This window comes from Alosa sapidissima, chromosome 13 (genome assembly GCF_018492685.1).
Source record: "Alosa sapidissima isolate fAloSap1 chromosome 13, fAloSap1.pri, whole genome shotgun sequence".
Classification (NCBI taxonomy): domain Eukaryota; kingdom Metazoa; phylum Chordata; class Actinopteri; order Clupeiformes; family Clupeidae; genus Alosa; species Alosa sapidissima.
In genome coordinates, this window is record NC_055969.1 from 18,438,165 (window position 1) to 18,453,434 (window position 15,270).

A 15,270-nucleotide genomic window follows, 5' to 3' on the forward strand; every position below is an offset into this window, starting at 1 on the left:
GGTAGAGGATTTTTCACGAGAATGTTAAGGGCTCATTTGTGTCTGGTTCTGCGGTGGCTGCAGAGTAGTTTGTCCATTTAGCTTGCTGACTTTTATTTTTGAAGTAACGTCACTTGTCTGTTCTCTGTGCTTGCCTGGATCTAGTTTGTCTGTGTTCTTATTTAAGATAGATAGACTTAATTGCAGTGCTAATGTAAACCCATATTTTCAGGCTTTGACATTTCCTTATTCAGTGCAGTGCAGTGTTGTATTTGGGTAGCTAGCTAGAATTAGCCAGCAACTTGCTGGCTTGGAGGGGTGAAATGGCAACGGTTACTGTTCCAGCAAATACCAGTGTGTTTCTGCTGGATATTGAAGGCACTACCACACCAATCACCTTTGTAAAGGTAACGTTCAGCACGTTATTGTTGCAATTAGACAGCTAGCAAGTTAGCGCCACCCAGCTAACATTAGCTACAAAACAGTTGGCTAATTTAGATTTCTGCCTGTGTGATGTTAAGGCTTTATTTTCTTTCCCACAGGATATACTGTTTCCCTACATCAAGGAGCATCTTGAGGATTATTTGTCAGATCACTGGGAAGAGGATGAATGCAAGCAGGACGTGCATCTTCTAAAGAAACAGGTCAGATGGATGACTGTCAACGCGAAACATGTTAGCTCATTTACTTGGCTAAGTTAGCTATCGATTGCCACATGGTCTAGCTGTTATGATGAAGGCATTGCTAACGGGCTACTTAACGTCTGAATAGATTATAACCCATTTATCAAATATAGTGTCGTGGAATTTGATGTGATATGTTTCTTCACACTGGGCCGCGTGAATCGGTTTGTCATTTGCAAGGAGTGGTACTGTCGGTGGTAACTTTAGTGGCAATTTGTATGGCCATAGGTCATTGCATGGTTAACCAGATTCGCAGATTTGACTATTGCAGTACCCTTGCAGTCCAAAACCATAATAACAAACTCATATTTGATGCTATATAAATTTATCATGTTGTTAAACCTATTTTTGTGACGCGCATAGGCGATGGTCTGACTGAGTAATTAGGTTATGAGGCTACTGTTGGAAAATCAATTGGAAAACCACATTTAGGTCTGTCAATATTGTCTGAGAGGGATCCTCGGTAACATCATCCATCAACAACCGTTGTAGGCGTCATCATGGCCCACTAATTTGTGTGCTTCCGTTTGGTTGTTCAAAGACTGTAAATAGTCATTAGATTCTTCAGTTACTTCCACAAACGGTTAACTTGTTCACTGTGCACAGAGCTTGAACCTAATGTGCTAATGTGAATAAGTGTGGCACTTTTTACCAAGTTTCTAAATTACTTTTAGGGCAAGTGCACTTGTGCATCCTCAGTCTTATTGGCACAGAGCTCACTGAGGCTTGCCAGCTGGTATACTTATGACCTCACTCACAGCAAAAGCTTACCCACAGTGCCAGTCTAGGCTGTGTAGACTTCTCCTCCTAATATTGTCCTATGACAATGCATTCATCTCAAGAACGCTTGCCTATTAAGCCTGGATGAAAACATGCCAAGATTCCATAAAGTTAACCATCCATTAAATAACCGGTTTTACAGTATAGCCCTGTGGATAGGCCTTCATAAGACTACCGAAGCATTATGAGCATTGGAATGTAGCACCAAGGTTCAGTTTGATAAGAAATGTGCAGTGATGTGCTGGGCACTGATCGAACATTATTCACCCACCCAGTGGCCTAGCCAGTGAATCTCTTCTTTGATTCATCCACCATGACCTCTCAGGTCACCCCTTTCTATCTTTTCTCTTATAGACAGAGGAAGATCACAGACTGAACCGAGCAGGCCCAGTGCATGCTGTGGACCAGACAGTGCACACTGACGAGGAGAAGGCCATCCGAGAGGTAGTGGATAATGTCCTGTGGCAGATGGCCGCTGACAGGAAGACCACCGCACTCAAACAGCTGCAGGGGCACATGTGGAGGGTTGCGTACAACACTGGGAAAATCAAAGGCGAGTAAGTGGCTGGAAATGTGTTACTGCTCTAACAATCTATAATTCACACATTTAAAGGAGAATTCCGGTGTGATATTGACCTAAAGTGTGTTGAAACATGATACCGAGTGTGAACGTATGTCTCATAGCCCATCTCGGCTTGTCCCCTGCACTCCAAAATCTGGCGCTAGTTAGCCGATGCTACCAACAGCTTTTTCAATGGTGGTGCTTCGGCATCGGGCTAGCCATGCAAATAAATCACTGTTTTACACCATTTACGAGGCTCAATGTATCTCCACACTTCATTGGTAGACTTCCGGGGGCCCTGACATTTAAAACGAGACATTGAGAACTTTGAAAAAGCACTGGTAGTTTACTTACAAGACGATTTATACAGACAGTATCTTCACGAAGTTTAGCGTTTGCAGCCATCTTGAATTTAGTCACGATAAGTCGAGTGATGAGTAAGAATGAACAGGTATGATAAGGGATCAGATTCTAAAAATAATTCAGTGGAAATGCATGGATTCCAGTTTCTTCCAGTAGCAGCAACTATCGTGACTAAATTCAAGATGGCTGCAAACGTTAAACTTCGTGAAGATACTGTCTGTATAAATCGTCTTGTAAGTAAACTACCAGTTCTCAATGTCTCGTTTTAAATGTCAGGGCCCTCGGAAGTCTACCAATGAAGTGTGGAGATACATTGAGCCTCGTAAATGGTGTAAAACAGTGATTTATTTGCATGGCTAGCCCGATGCCGAAGCACCACCATTGAAAAAGCTGTTGGTAGCATCGGCTAACTAGCGCCAGATTTTGGAGTGCAGGGGACAAGCCGAGATGGGCTATGAGACATACGTTCACACTCGGTATCATGTTTCAACACACTTTAGGTCAATATCACACCGGAATTCTCCTTTAAATGTACATTTATTCACTTAGTAGATAGAGATGATTTGTGATGGCTTAGTATGTTTACAGTTTATTATTTCTGTTTAGGTTTATGGTATTTAGCAGACACTGTTGTCCAAAGCAACTTACACCGACAAAAATAAACAATCAATAGTTTTGCTTCCAAGCTATCAAACACAAACACACAATTGTGTTTTTTCTTTACAGTAGCTGAGCGACAGGGATGTATAAATTGAAACAATATACATAATGTCCGTTCAAGATGTGTAAGAAATTGGTTATTGATTATGCATTATGGGTTTAATTGTATCACAGGGTCCTGCACCCAGATAATGATCTAATACGGAAGTTTTGTGTTTCTGAAGAGAAGGCTTGCCCATTCTTTAGTATTTAGTGTCAATGTGCCTTGAGAAGGTGAAAGTGTCATATGCACAGTCAATGTAAACATTTGTGTACATAACAGGAATACCAGTTAGATCACATAGTAAAATGAATTTCTACTTTTTCCCTCCAAAATGAGTTGAAATAACTAACATGCATTTACAGTTGGACATTTTCCAGATTAAATGTGCCTATGTCTAATTCAAGTACAAAAATCCAACTGGCTACTCAATCCAATGGCTATTCAATAATTACTAATGAATGGTGTGGTTATATGATAACTTAAAAGTCTGCAACAGGATATGAAGATGACTGATATTATCTTTGTGTGTTACAGAGTGTACCAGGATGTAGTACCGGCCATCAGAGGGTGGCGAAGGCAGGGGATGAAAGTCTACATCTACTCCTCAGGGAGTGTGGAGGCACAGAAGCTGCTGTTTGGATACTCTGTGGAAGGAGATCTTTTAGACGTGAGAATTTAGTATTGTTCCCATGGAATTTAAGCCTGATTTAATGACAGAGGAGCATATAAACCACCACAGCAAATTCAATCTGGGGTACAGGCTTATTTCCTTGGTGCTTTTGGGTGTTATAAGTAACCTTTTTGCACCTCTGGCTCCCAACCTCTAGTGATAATTGGTGTAAAAATGTGGAATGCTTAAGCGTACATTTTTCCATTTACCTATTGCCTTTGTTGTCTTCAGCACTTCGATGGGCATTTCGACACAAACATTGGGGCTAAAGTGGAAAGCAAAAGCTATGAGAGGATCGCAGAACGGATAGGCTGCGCGCCTGAAGAGATCATGTTCCTGACGGACGTCACAAGAGGTAATGACCTTTTTTCTGACACGGACAATTGCTGCTGGAAAAAGAGTTAGTGTAGTACTTAGCAGTGTCTTACATGGTTCACTTGTGATGGTAATTTGCTTTTAATGGCCTACTTTATGGTCTTACTTATCTGTGTGCAGCAACTTTCACTCAATTGTGGTGTCTGTCAGTGTGCATTTCTGTGTGCACCCATTTGCTGTCTATTGCTCCCATTTGCATGGTATTTTACATGAATTTTGAATTTTGACATGGTATTTGCATGAATTGCCAGGTACTGTTTTACTTAAGATGAGGTTTAAAATGGAATAGTCTCAGGCCTAAGAATGGAATAGTCTCATACTGACTAATTGATTGATTGGTTGATAGATCAGTTAATTGATTGATTGCTTTTGCTGTGTGTGCTGCTCGCAGAGGCAAAGGCTGCCGAGGAGGCGGGCTTGAACGTGGCGGTGGTGCTGAGGCCAGGCAACCTGGAGCTGACGGATGAGGAGCAGGCCCACTACAGCACCATCACCTCCTTCAGCCAGCTGGAGCTCAGCAGCAGACCTTAACATAGACGCCACAGACACCTGCACGACTCCTCCTCCTCTAGCTTTCCCTTTCCTCAGTCTCTCTTGCCAACATTTCCTTTGGATGTCTTTTCGTATTTTTCTTTCCTTCTTTTTTTTTTATTAAGTCTTTATTTATGTGGAAAGGTAAAGTGCTGGTCTCAGATAATGTTTAGTGAAAGGATGACAAAAAGAAACTGTGTTTGAGAGAAAGCGGTGTGGTTAGTACAGTGCTACCACAGAACCTGCCATAAAGATGTGTGAGGCGATCTGAATGTTCCAGTTCTTTGGTTCCACTTATGAATAAAAGTTTTTGAAGAATGATGGTGGCAAGTGCCAAACAGGTCATAGTGAAATGTCCTGGTTTCAACCAGGATTTCTGTCAGTCCTAGAAAACAGTAGTATAAAATCAGTGTTATGTGTGTGTGTGTGTGTGTGTGTGTGTGTATTATGAGAGCAGGGATCCCTCAAATTCATTCCCTCATTCGACTTCATAATAGTCATCCTCCTCATTGGTGCAACATATTCTAAATCCATGTTCATAGTAAATTGAGTGGATGCTCTGTCTAAGTGACATACCACATGAGTGAATGTTTTTGTATGTGTCTTGTGTGTGGGGGTGGGAGCATACTGTTTGCATGACGTTACTTTGATTTGTAGAAGAGTGTCCAGCAAACTATTTGTAGCACTGAAATTATGCAGACATAATGGCTCTCTATCATGTTCACAAGCCCCCTGAATGAGGACACAATAATCTGAAACAGGAGTCACTGTGATATAACTGATTTGCGGCAACATTTTAATAATCTGAAATATTACAAAGGTTGTCATTACATTTTTTTTTAAGTATCAAGAACTTGTAGCTACAGTATTATGTTTGATTGGAGTACTGTATTGTGATGACCTGAAATGAAATCCCTTCTTTGTTCTTTTGATGGAAGATCAAGAATGTGAGTTTGTTAAAAGTCTAAGATGGTATGCATTTGTGTTCTTCTCAGTGGCACTTGAGACACCTGTGAGATTTTGCGAATAGGAAGTAAACACATGGAAAACATCCTAGTCCTACATGCTTCTTGTCTCTTTTTTACAGAAATACCACAGATGAAACACAGATAAAAACAGATGAGTTGACTGAGAAAGTAGTGACTTACCTTTAATTTCTTCTACTTTCAAAACTGCTCTGTGAGTTGGGTGAAAATGAGTCATTCTAAGCTCAGTGTCGAATACATTCCTCAGGCAAACATGCATGTAGTGTAGCGCTTACAGACACTGATCGGATACATTGCGCTGGATACCGCATTTTGGTCATAGAATACTTTGGCTATTAGCCAGCATGCCTGTCCGTTGGGACTAAGAACAAGGAATTGTATCCAACCAATGGGTGTGTTTCTGATGTATAATTGTGAGTTTGTGGCAATACCCAAATAAGGTGCTTAGCTAATCAATGCATCTGTCTGGATATCTGAGACAGCCCAACACAGCAGTCATTTCTGCCATAAGTGTTTTGTTGTATTCAACCTGCATTAGAAGCAGTTTAATTAGTTTTATCCAGAGAGTTCAGTAGATCACAATTGTTTTTGTTTGTTCTGATTCCTCCCGTTGGCAAATCCTACGACTAGGTTGAGCTCTGCCCAAGCCAGGCCCTACAGCTGATCCGACTGGTACTCTGACACTTCAGAGAAAGTCTCGGACAGACTGAGTGGGGGGTCCCGGTTGTCAGTGCACAGAATCTCAAAGTGATAGTTGCGGAACTCGATGGCGAAGGAGGCTAGGAAGGTGAGAAAGAACATGACAAGGGCCCACTGCGTCCGGGCAGCGTGCATGTGAAGACCCTGAGCCATCAGGATGAAATCTGTGTAGTGCTAGTTAAGGTCAGAGGATCAAGGACATTTCAGTCCCACCTTATTTTGATCTGGGTGTTCAGGGGCCTCATTTATAAAGCGTTCTTACGCACAGATTTGATCTTAGACCGTGCGTACGCTCAAATCCATGCCAACGCTCAGATTTATAAAAAACGTCTTTGACGTGGAAATTTTCAAAATTCCAAGACCAACGATCTCATGTCTTTCTTTGCCATATGCATGATCAATATCAGAAGATTTTTAAAGACGTTTTTGGACGCAGCTAAATGTTTCATGGTTTGGCATAAAACTGCTAATGAGAACTATAGCCCACTTAAGAAAGTGAAAAAACGTATAGCTTACTTATTTCATAATATCTAAAAAACACCAAGACCTACGATAGAATGATTGAAACATTCTTACAGGTGATCTAGTATATTTGGTGTTCTCACCAATCTAATATTGACCATAAAATGTCCAATTGCCCTCGTTTAGGAGAGGAAAAGTACATTTGTGCCAGGGATGTAGTGGTAAAATAAGAGGTGGGTGAACTATGAATTCTGCAATCTCGGTGAGGTGGACTGCGCCATGCGGTATCGGATTTTTTAAAAAGGCATTCAGAACATGTTTGATAATGGTGGAGGATAATGTACAGTATTGGGAATATAGGATAGTATTGGATAATAACGTTTTGAATGTTAAAAGTGAATAAACTCTTTTGAGAGGTGGATAAACTAAGAGGTGGGTAGGCCTAAACTCTATTTCTGAAATTGCAGAGGTGGATAAACTGCGTTTACTCGCGTTTAGCCTCCACTACATCCTAATTTGCGCTCATAGGCCTATTCCCAGCTCCCAACAAAAAGGTAATATTTGAATGTAAGCTATACAATGGCTATAGATATTTTATATCATATATAGCCTACACAACCAAGGGACGGAAGTTATCCTCTGAAAGCAGGGCATCTTCATATTTAGTGTTGCGTCGGAGTTGCGTAAAGAGGTGCAGAGCGCGCACCTGTTTGCTTTTTTTGACTGGCAGCCGCAGTGCCCAAGATTAGATGACAATACGTGAGTTGGATAATGTAGGCTAAAATATAAAGGTAGGCATAAAGCAAACAATAAAGGACAATGTTTAAGCCATTTGACATTATTGAAAGAAAACGATAGCAAAGATATGCAGAATTAATTAATAATGACCGGCGAACTAGGCTACTTTTTCAGCAAAAACATAGCCTATCCTAAAAGAAACGTTAAGCCTACATGACATATCACGCTTATAATTTAGTCCTCTGTTTTGTAGGCTAAATCAGCATATTACCCTGGATCATATTGGAAACGTACAGTAGCCTACTGTACCATAACGTATAGGATTATGCTGTAGGCCTAGAGGTCTTTCCTTAATAAGGTAGGCCTACCCAATTTTTTTTTCTACAAAGTAGGCCAAAACATACTAAATGTTGATTATTCACATTACTGCAAGCAAAAGGAATGAAAGCGAGCCGAGGACAATGGACATGGATGCATACGATCTCTTTCCAGAAAGCTTTGCTGGAAAAAAACATAATTAGTTAAGCTATTCGAACTGACGCATATAGCTAGTTAACATCAGATGGCATAGGCTAGGCCTATACTAATGTTTTTAATATATAATTTTACATAGGCTACAGCTTTTAGGCCATTGATTTCATTAAAACATATGCTAATGATATTGATGAGGGGGTGTTTACAAGGCGGAGACCTAAAACCATCCTGCTGCGCACAAGTTGACGCTCATTTGTGATTTATAATGGGCACATCTGGAAGGGTGGCGTACGCACGTTTTTTTGTGCGTACGTTCGTTTTCTCTGAATCACACGTACGATCATTTCAGAAATGATCTAAGATCAAATGAAGGATGGTTTCTACGCAACACTTTTATAAATGAGGCCCCAGGACTCACAAACATAAGAACTACTATCAAAAATATACTTAATCTATTATCACATGTTCCTAACTCCTAGTTTATCTCAACAACATTGAGTACAGTATAGTAATGATTCCTTAATATAAAATGTGGACATTTTGAATGTTTTTTAGGCATGTGCAAAGTGAGTTTCTGCCAAGATCAAATAAGCAACTGCAATTAGCATTTCCATTCTTTGCTAATTTGAGTGTGTCACTGTTTTCCTAGTTTGATAATAAGTTTGTCATGCAGACATCCACAATATGTGCTGTGGTGAGTTTGTCGTTGGGTTGGTGACTGTTGGCTTTCATAGCCGAGTGGTAAATTAATGCATAAGTGTAACATAAGGAAGGATACAAAGCAGCATGCAGATAGTGACTGCTCCAGACAAGAGGAAACGAGGGATACCTGCCCGTCTGCCCTCGTTCCGCAAGTTCACCTTCACTGTTATGAGGGACTGCACCCAACAGAACAGAGTTCCCAGGCCAAAGGTCATTGATGTGCCTACGTTGTGCAGCTCTTCATCATTGGTAAGCTGGGCAAATGAACATAGCAAAAGCCAAATGCTGTATATTGATTGTCATACAAAACTTAATAAGAAACACATAATCTCAGAAATGTGTTACTTTCGCATCGATGATTTGATTTGTGAAATATATGAAAATGTCAAGGTTTTCAGACTAGCTCAACAGTGTCTGACAGGCCTTAGACTTAGTAAATCGATGAAAAGAGTCAGAATATGGTACCTGGAAATTCCCCACTAAGGTCATTCCAAAGCAGGCCAGAGATAAGGCCACAAGACCGCCAATATTCATCCAAGGCTTGTGCATACGTGGCTTTAGCTGAAGGTATCGCAGCACACCAAGAATGAATCCTGTAAGTATAGCAGAAATGAACATTTTGATCTGATGTTTTAATGTAATACACATAATACAATAATATTTTTCATAATTTATATTTGTACAGAATATGATAATTTATAATGCTGTATGCTTTATGTGCTCAGGGCTGAAAGATCTCAAAGGCCTTCTGTTCCTGAAATACAAACCCTTTCACATGGTAATCGGACACAAAGCAAACATCATCAAACATCACCTATCCTTTCAACAACCTCTCTCTTTCAAGAATTCCAATGACACAATTTGTTATGTATTCTGCAGATGGATATTATGAATACATGCAGTAAACAAACAGTAGGAAGTTTTTGTATTGAAGTAGTATTGTAAATAATTGAAAAGCTGATATGAATGCTCCATGCCTACCCACAAATGCTGCCATGTTCATGACTTGGCTAAATACGCAGCTGGCTGGCGGTGCATTGCCTGCAATGCTGAGGAGTATGAACACGTGAGGAAGAATGAAACTAGCAAGAGAAAAACATACACTCTTCATAATTACTATGAGGTAAAATCATTAGAGTGTGCTTTGACTGCACCTTATGTAGGGGGGAGACTTCTGGCCCGATCTTCTGTGGAAAATAAATGTTATTAGACAGGATTAGATTGTGTGTGTCATCTGGTCCAGTATATGTTTATGTATGGAATATGTTTCAGGGGAAGTCACCTACTTGTACTCTGAACTTAGAGGAATTATTTTGTCATCCTCCACTGCTATGAAATACCTAAAAGGAGAAGAATGTACATATCTCTTTTATCTAGGCCTAATTGCCCCATGAGTATAGTGTAGACTTAAAGTATACCTCCCCTTTTAAAGTAAGCAGACCGAGTTCATATGACCTATATATGTATTGTTGTTTACTTTCTACAAATAGGCAGTTACAAAGGGACACAGACCAGACCACTAGTAGATTTTAGAACCCATAGAATACTTACACAACCCACAGGCCAGCTGCTGTGAACAGGGAAAACATAATAGGAAGAAACGCCCAGGGACTACATTTCCTCATTCTGTCATACAGTGTGGTCCCCACAGCCTTCTAACGTTATCTCTGTGGTGAAGAGCACATGATGGAATATTAGCATAGATCTTCAGTTACAAGTCTCAAGGTGATGCAACCACATAGGGATGCTCCGATTGATCTGCCACCGATCATTATCGGCCGATATTGACTCAACATAGTTTGTTCGGAGCACTATGAAGACCGATCAGAAGAGCCGATCAAATTACGCAAAATTGGGCACAGTGCGACCATTTCAATCGCACGTGCGAGTAAAAATGATGGCATGGGAGTGCAAACAAAAAAAAATAGGCGCACTGGTGCGAATGACTTCTAATCTGTCTACAAAATTCACCGAAATATATATCAAGTCTACTAGATATATTAAGTTGCTGCTACTGGAAGAAACTGGAATTCATGCATTTCCACTGAATTATTTTTGGAATCTGATCCCTTATCATACCTGTTCATTCTTACTCGTCACTCGACTTATCGTGACTAAATTCAAGATGGCTGCAAACGCTAAACTTCGTGAAGATACTGTCTGTATAAATCGTCTTGTAAGTAAACTACCAGTGCTTTTTCAAAGTTCTCAATGTCTCGTTTTAAATGTCAGGGCCCTCGGAAGTCTACCAATGAAGTGTGGAGATACATTGAGCCTCGTAAATGGTGTAAAACAGTGATTTATTTGCATGGCTAGCCCGATGCCGAAGCACCACCATTGAAAAAGCTGTTGGTAGCATCGGCTAACTAGCGCCAGATTTTGGAGTGCAGGGGACAAGCCGAGATGGGCTATGACACATACGTTCACACTCGGTATCATGTTTCAACACACTTTAGGTCAATATCACACCGGAATTCTCCTTTAACATGAGTAATCAACTGAGAAAGTTTCATGGTGATATCTATTTTTTTTTTTTTTACCCCATTCACCTGTAGTGTCACAACATATTACAGAGGTCAGTGACCTCTATCTGACCTCAGAGGTCAAACTTAGAATGCCTCCAGATCTTAAATTAAGGCTTAGGTCACCAAGAACAAACCCTGAAAGTTTCATGCTTCTTCCATAAAAAGCAAGATCATCCCTATTTTAAGAGCTTAACAGCCCCACTAACGGGTCCTAAAGCTGATACACCTTATGTTAGAATTCACTTCTGCTTTTCTCACTTCTGCTAACCAGACTAAAAAAATAAATAAAAAAAACTTACGATGGCCCTTTTCAAATGAAAAGCTCACCCCTACATAACGGCATAGCCTCATCTGGCTTACATTATCAAGAATACGATTTAAAACAGATAAATTGTCTAAATTAAAGAACCTGTTATGGCGTAATTTATGCCTACAATAAATATCCTTGATTAGGCTATGTTGGGTTCTGTGGAAGGGAAAAAGGGGCTAGCTTGTTTTTAGTAGGCCTGCAGTATGGAGTTAGACCATGCATGGACATATCTGGATTTGCCGACATGGATTCACAAATAGATTACATTTTGCAGGATACTTGATGATGTACAGGCTAAATGCAAATAGGATATACAAATAGAACAGACCGAAAATAAAGTAGGCTCTATGCACTAATATTCTTTAAATTTAGTTTCCTGTAAATGTCAATCATTCACCTTGCAACTGGTGCATTGGCATGTTTAACTGTTGGCTGCAGTGTAATTACCAGGGGCGTCAGGGGCATCCCATTTTGTTTATTGATATCAGTAGGCCTGGCAAATTATCATGCTCATCCAATCAGCATGAGTTCTGCCTACTGTAGCCTACTGATACCAATACTGTGGAACACTGCCCAAGTACCCTACTCAAAAAGTTGCCTTGTGCATCATCAGCTTCACACACTAGCTAAAAATGAAAGGCTTGTGTCATGTTGACAGAGAATTAAAAGGGGGGAAAAAACTCACACAATAGGCATATCATTCTTCAACGGTAAACCAAACAGCCGTGCTTAGCCTAGGCTATGTGCCGTTTCAGAACTATGTGACGGACAGCTCCTGTTCAACTTCAGGACATGAATGCATGCCTGTCCCATTCATCATTGCGTTTAATTTGTTTTGCAGTATAAGTGCGAGTCAGCAAGATGATGGAGATTTATTAGACTAGAATGTACAGGATCTTTTATACACGTGGCTAGCTTACGTATTTACTTTAAACTGCTTATTTTCAGTAGGGCTAAGCCTGGGCTATAACTTTCTACAGCACTGGACACGTTCTAGGTCCTCATCCAACTCACTTCGACTGCGTTTAGATCATAGACTGTAAGGTTTAGATGCGAACAACGCCCATTTTGAACACATCTATAAAGCTAACTGTAATAGCCTAGTTGAGGGTTAGCCTACTTGTAATGGGCTATTGGACTTGTTTCTAAGAGACAATTGTCTACGAACCCAATAAAATGGTGGACTTTTTCACTGTCGTGACGAGATGATATGCAATCCCAGGTTATAATGCGCCATTATAGTATCCGAGGAAGCGGCTTACCTCCTGAACAGTCAGCACCTCTTATGTGTGTGGCGGTTGTCTACTCATTGCATAGAAGTCTTCATCGACCATCGTGTTACTAGACCCTCTTCAACGACATTGCCCGTTGCAGAGAATAGGCTACATTTCTTAAGTCAAAGAAATCGCTCAACTGCCTGAATAAAGCGTTGCTGAAGGCTTGCTGTTAACGTAAGCTACCTCAAACGAATAGACTAGCTTTCCTCAGAAATTGTAGAGCTACGCATACGATTTTCTAGAGCTGACATAAATCGGTGGACATTCAGACAGCAGCTGCAAGTGAAGTAGGCCTGCCTGACCCACTTTCCTTTCATCTAACATTAGATTCTAGGCTAGTAACTAAACAGGCACCTGCCGATTACAATGTTTGGGAACTCTTAAGGGACGTTACGTAGGAATTCAATAGTCTATCCCCTAGCCTACACACAGCTCACAAACGTGTAATATGCATGCAACACCAGAAACGTCTACACATGATTTATTTATGGAAGAGTAGAGTAGGCCTACAGTATACATTTATAGCAGAGACTGGTAGGTGGTGCTGACAAGGACATAGACAGTCAATAGAATTTATTAAATAAAAAACAACTTCTGCAAATTCAGCTCTAAATAGCTCAGCCTACCCAATAGTCTAGGCTAATCTATGGATTTAATTAAACTGCCAAGTTTTGCACACACGACGTTACAGAAATTCAAAAGGGATGTCTATTCAAATATGCACAAATCAGACCAGGTTTGGCTTAACATGTATTTAGAAGTTTCGATCAATACAATCCTTAATACATTTGTAGCTCATCATACATTTCTTAGAATTACCAAAAAAAGTAAACATGAGAGGAATTGTGAAAACGAGCCATGTCAATGCTGCTGAATGCTCTGCAGAGATGGAATAATTCCTGATATATGCCTATCAAACTTGTGTCCTTTAATAACTGTATTAAGATGGCATCTATTACCCTGACTCAACAAAGGTTTCTTCAAGATAATAGTGGTTACAACTATATTGTTAAATGGCTACAACAATATGACAGAATTTCTTATTCATACACACATTTTTCATTGATTGTTACCATGATAGTTCTCGCACTACACAAATATCACAATATGCTAGATGTACTTAGACATAGACAATGTATAGGCTTTATAAGTGTAAAACTGTAAGTAAATGTAGCCTACCACACTTTGTGTTCTGTTGTGCAAGCAAAAGGAGGCTAGGATTGTCTCATTGAATATAAACTGAGACAAATGAAAAGCATCTAATTTATCCTCCATTGGCAGAGTGGTTAAACTGCAACCTTAACTAAACCAATAACCCTGAGTCGCCAATATAGACTTTTCTGTATGTCAGAGGGAGGTAGAAATCTTGACCTCTGTAGATAAAGAAGTCAAATAACCATACATTCCTCAATCGAGTCATTGTGGACTTTGGAAATTGTAAATGTGTAAAAGCTATCTCACTATTACCCAAACAACCATGATATACTTCTCATCACCCCCACCCATATGGGGTATATCGCGCAAGAAATATCAAAACACATCAATACTCAACAATACAAACAGTTGATTGTTTAGTGGTCAAACACTTGAAATCTGTCATGACCAGCAATGGGCAGTACATTCAAATAGGTGCTAAGGCAAGTCTGTAACCCTATGGTGAAATTAAGTAGGGTTGCATATTCAGCTTGTTTTGACCTTTGTAGGGGTCTCCCTCAAACTGACCCCTGGCAATATTTATGCAAGTTGCTTTTGTCTTATTGAATGAGATTAATTAAATAAAATCCAAATATAATTTAACTAATTTCATTGAATTGTAAAGGAAATAATTTATTTTTGTGACAGCATTAACAATTAATATTGCCTGGTGGCCATGTTTTATCCCTTTCCAGTCCTGCTCTGTGGCACACCCAAATAACTGTTGATAAAATATATAAAAATCCAACCATAGCAGTCCAATACATTTAGATTTTACACTTATGTAAACATACAGCATGTTTTTTTTTAACAAATATTAAATCTATGGCAAACCAGCACTATTAACCAGGAAACAAATGTGAGGCTACTTCTCCCTATCATCTCTAAATCCACATTGTATACTTTGGTGAGATGTGTCCTATGATCCCCGTATTTCATCTGATCTACAGCTTCTGTCTCTGTAATGCTCTGCTACATCATACACACTATCCATACATTTCTTTTGAATGTAGTTGATGAACCCATCTGTGAAGACTCCAGAGAGGCACACTATATTAGCTTACTTACCCCTCCCCATTTGTCATCTATAGATAAAAGATAAATATAATCTTTACTAAATGTAATTGGAAAATGGTTGAGATACAATTAAAGAAATGTTCCATACAGCCTTGACCGTGACACAATGAAACAACTGGCAACTGACAAAAAAAAGTTGAAGAAGAAAAGGATAAACACACTGATAAAGTGTTAATATCT

General features: G+C 39.8%; 2 protein-coding genes across 4 annotated transcripts in view; one reads left to right on the forward strand and one right to left on the reverse strand.

Annotated features, from left to right (window-relative positions):
• Positions 1-5,702, forward strand: enoph1 (enolase-phosphatase 1). The gene is made up of 6 exons (XM_042060513.1): positions 1-386; positions 522-623; positions 1,797-1,999; positions 3,605-3,737; positions 3,972-4,095; positions 4,507-5,702. Exons 1-6 carry the CDS (start codon positions 303-305, stop codon positions 4,644-4,646), a joined length of 786 nt encoding a protein of 261 aa, XP_041916447.1. The 5' UTR covers positions 1-302; the 3' UTR covers positions 4,647-5,702.
• Positions 5,568-15,270, reverse strand: part of tmem150c (transmembrane protein 150C) — a 13,551-nt gene continuing 3,848 nt past the window's right edge. The window contains exons 1-9 of one of the 3 annotated variants that reach the window (XR_006021866.1): positions 12,805-13,262; positions 10,259-10,374; positions 9,994-10,047; positions 9,862-9,894; positions 9,689-9,756; positions 9,173-9,300; positions 8,784-8,961; positions 5,795-6,495; positions 5,568-5,656 (exon numbers count right to left, since the gene is read on the reverse strand). Coding sequence is in view for 2 of the 3 variants with exons in the window: in XM_042060514.1 (XP_041916448.1) it covers positions 6,287-6,495; positions 8,784-8,961; positions 9,173-9,300; positions 9,689-9,756; positions 9,862-9,894; positions 9,994-10,047; positions 10,259-10,332 (744 nt within the window). In the remaining variant the exon portion in view is untranslated. Of the gene's footprint in view, positions 5,657-5,688; positions 6,496-8,783; positions 8,962-9,172; positions 9,301-9,688; positions 9,757-9,861; positions 9,895-9,993; positions 10,048-10,258; positions 10,375-12,804; positions 13,263-15,270 lie in introns of those variants that run through there. The other 2 variants (XM_042060514.1, XM_042060515.1) reach the window with 2 other exon arrangements.

What these genes read in the sequence shown, in the direction of transcription:
- enoph1 (XM_042060513.1), top strand. Translation starts at nt 303, where the DNA reads ATGGCAACGGTTACTGTTCCAGCAAATACCAGTGTGTTTCTGCTGGAT. An exon ending in CACCAATCACCTTTGTAAAG is followed by an intron (nt 387 to 521) that starts GTAACGTTCAGC and finishes TCTTTCCCACAG; the next exon opens with GATATACTGTTTCCCTACAT. An exon ending in TGGAAGGAGATCTTTTAGAC is followed by an intron (nt 3,738 to 3,971) that starts GTGAGAATTTAG and finishes TGTTGTCTTCAG; the next exon opens with CACTTCGATGGGCATTTCGA.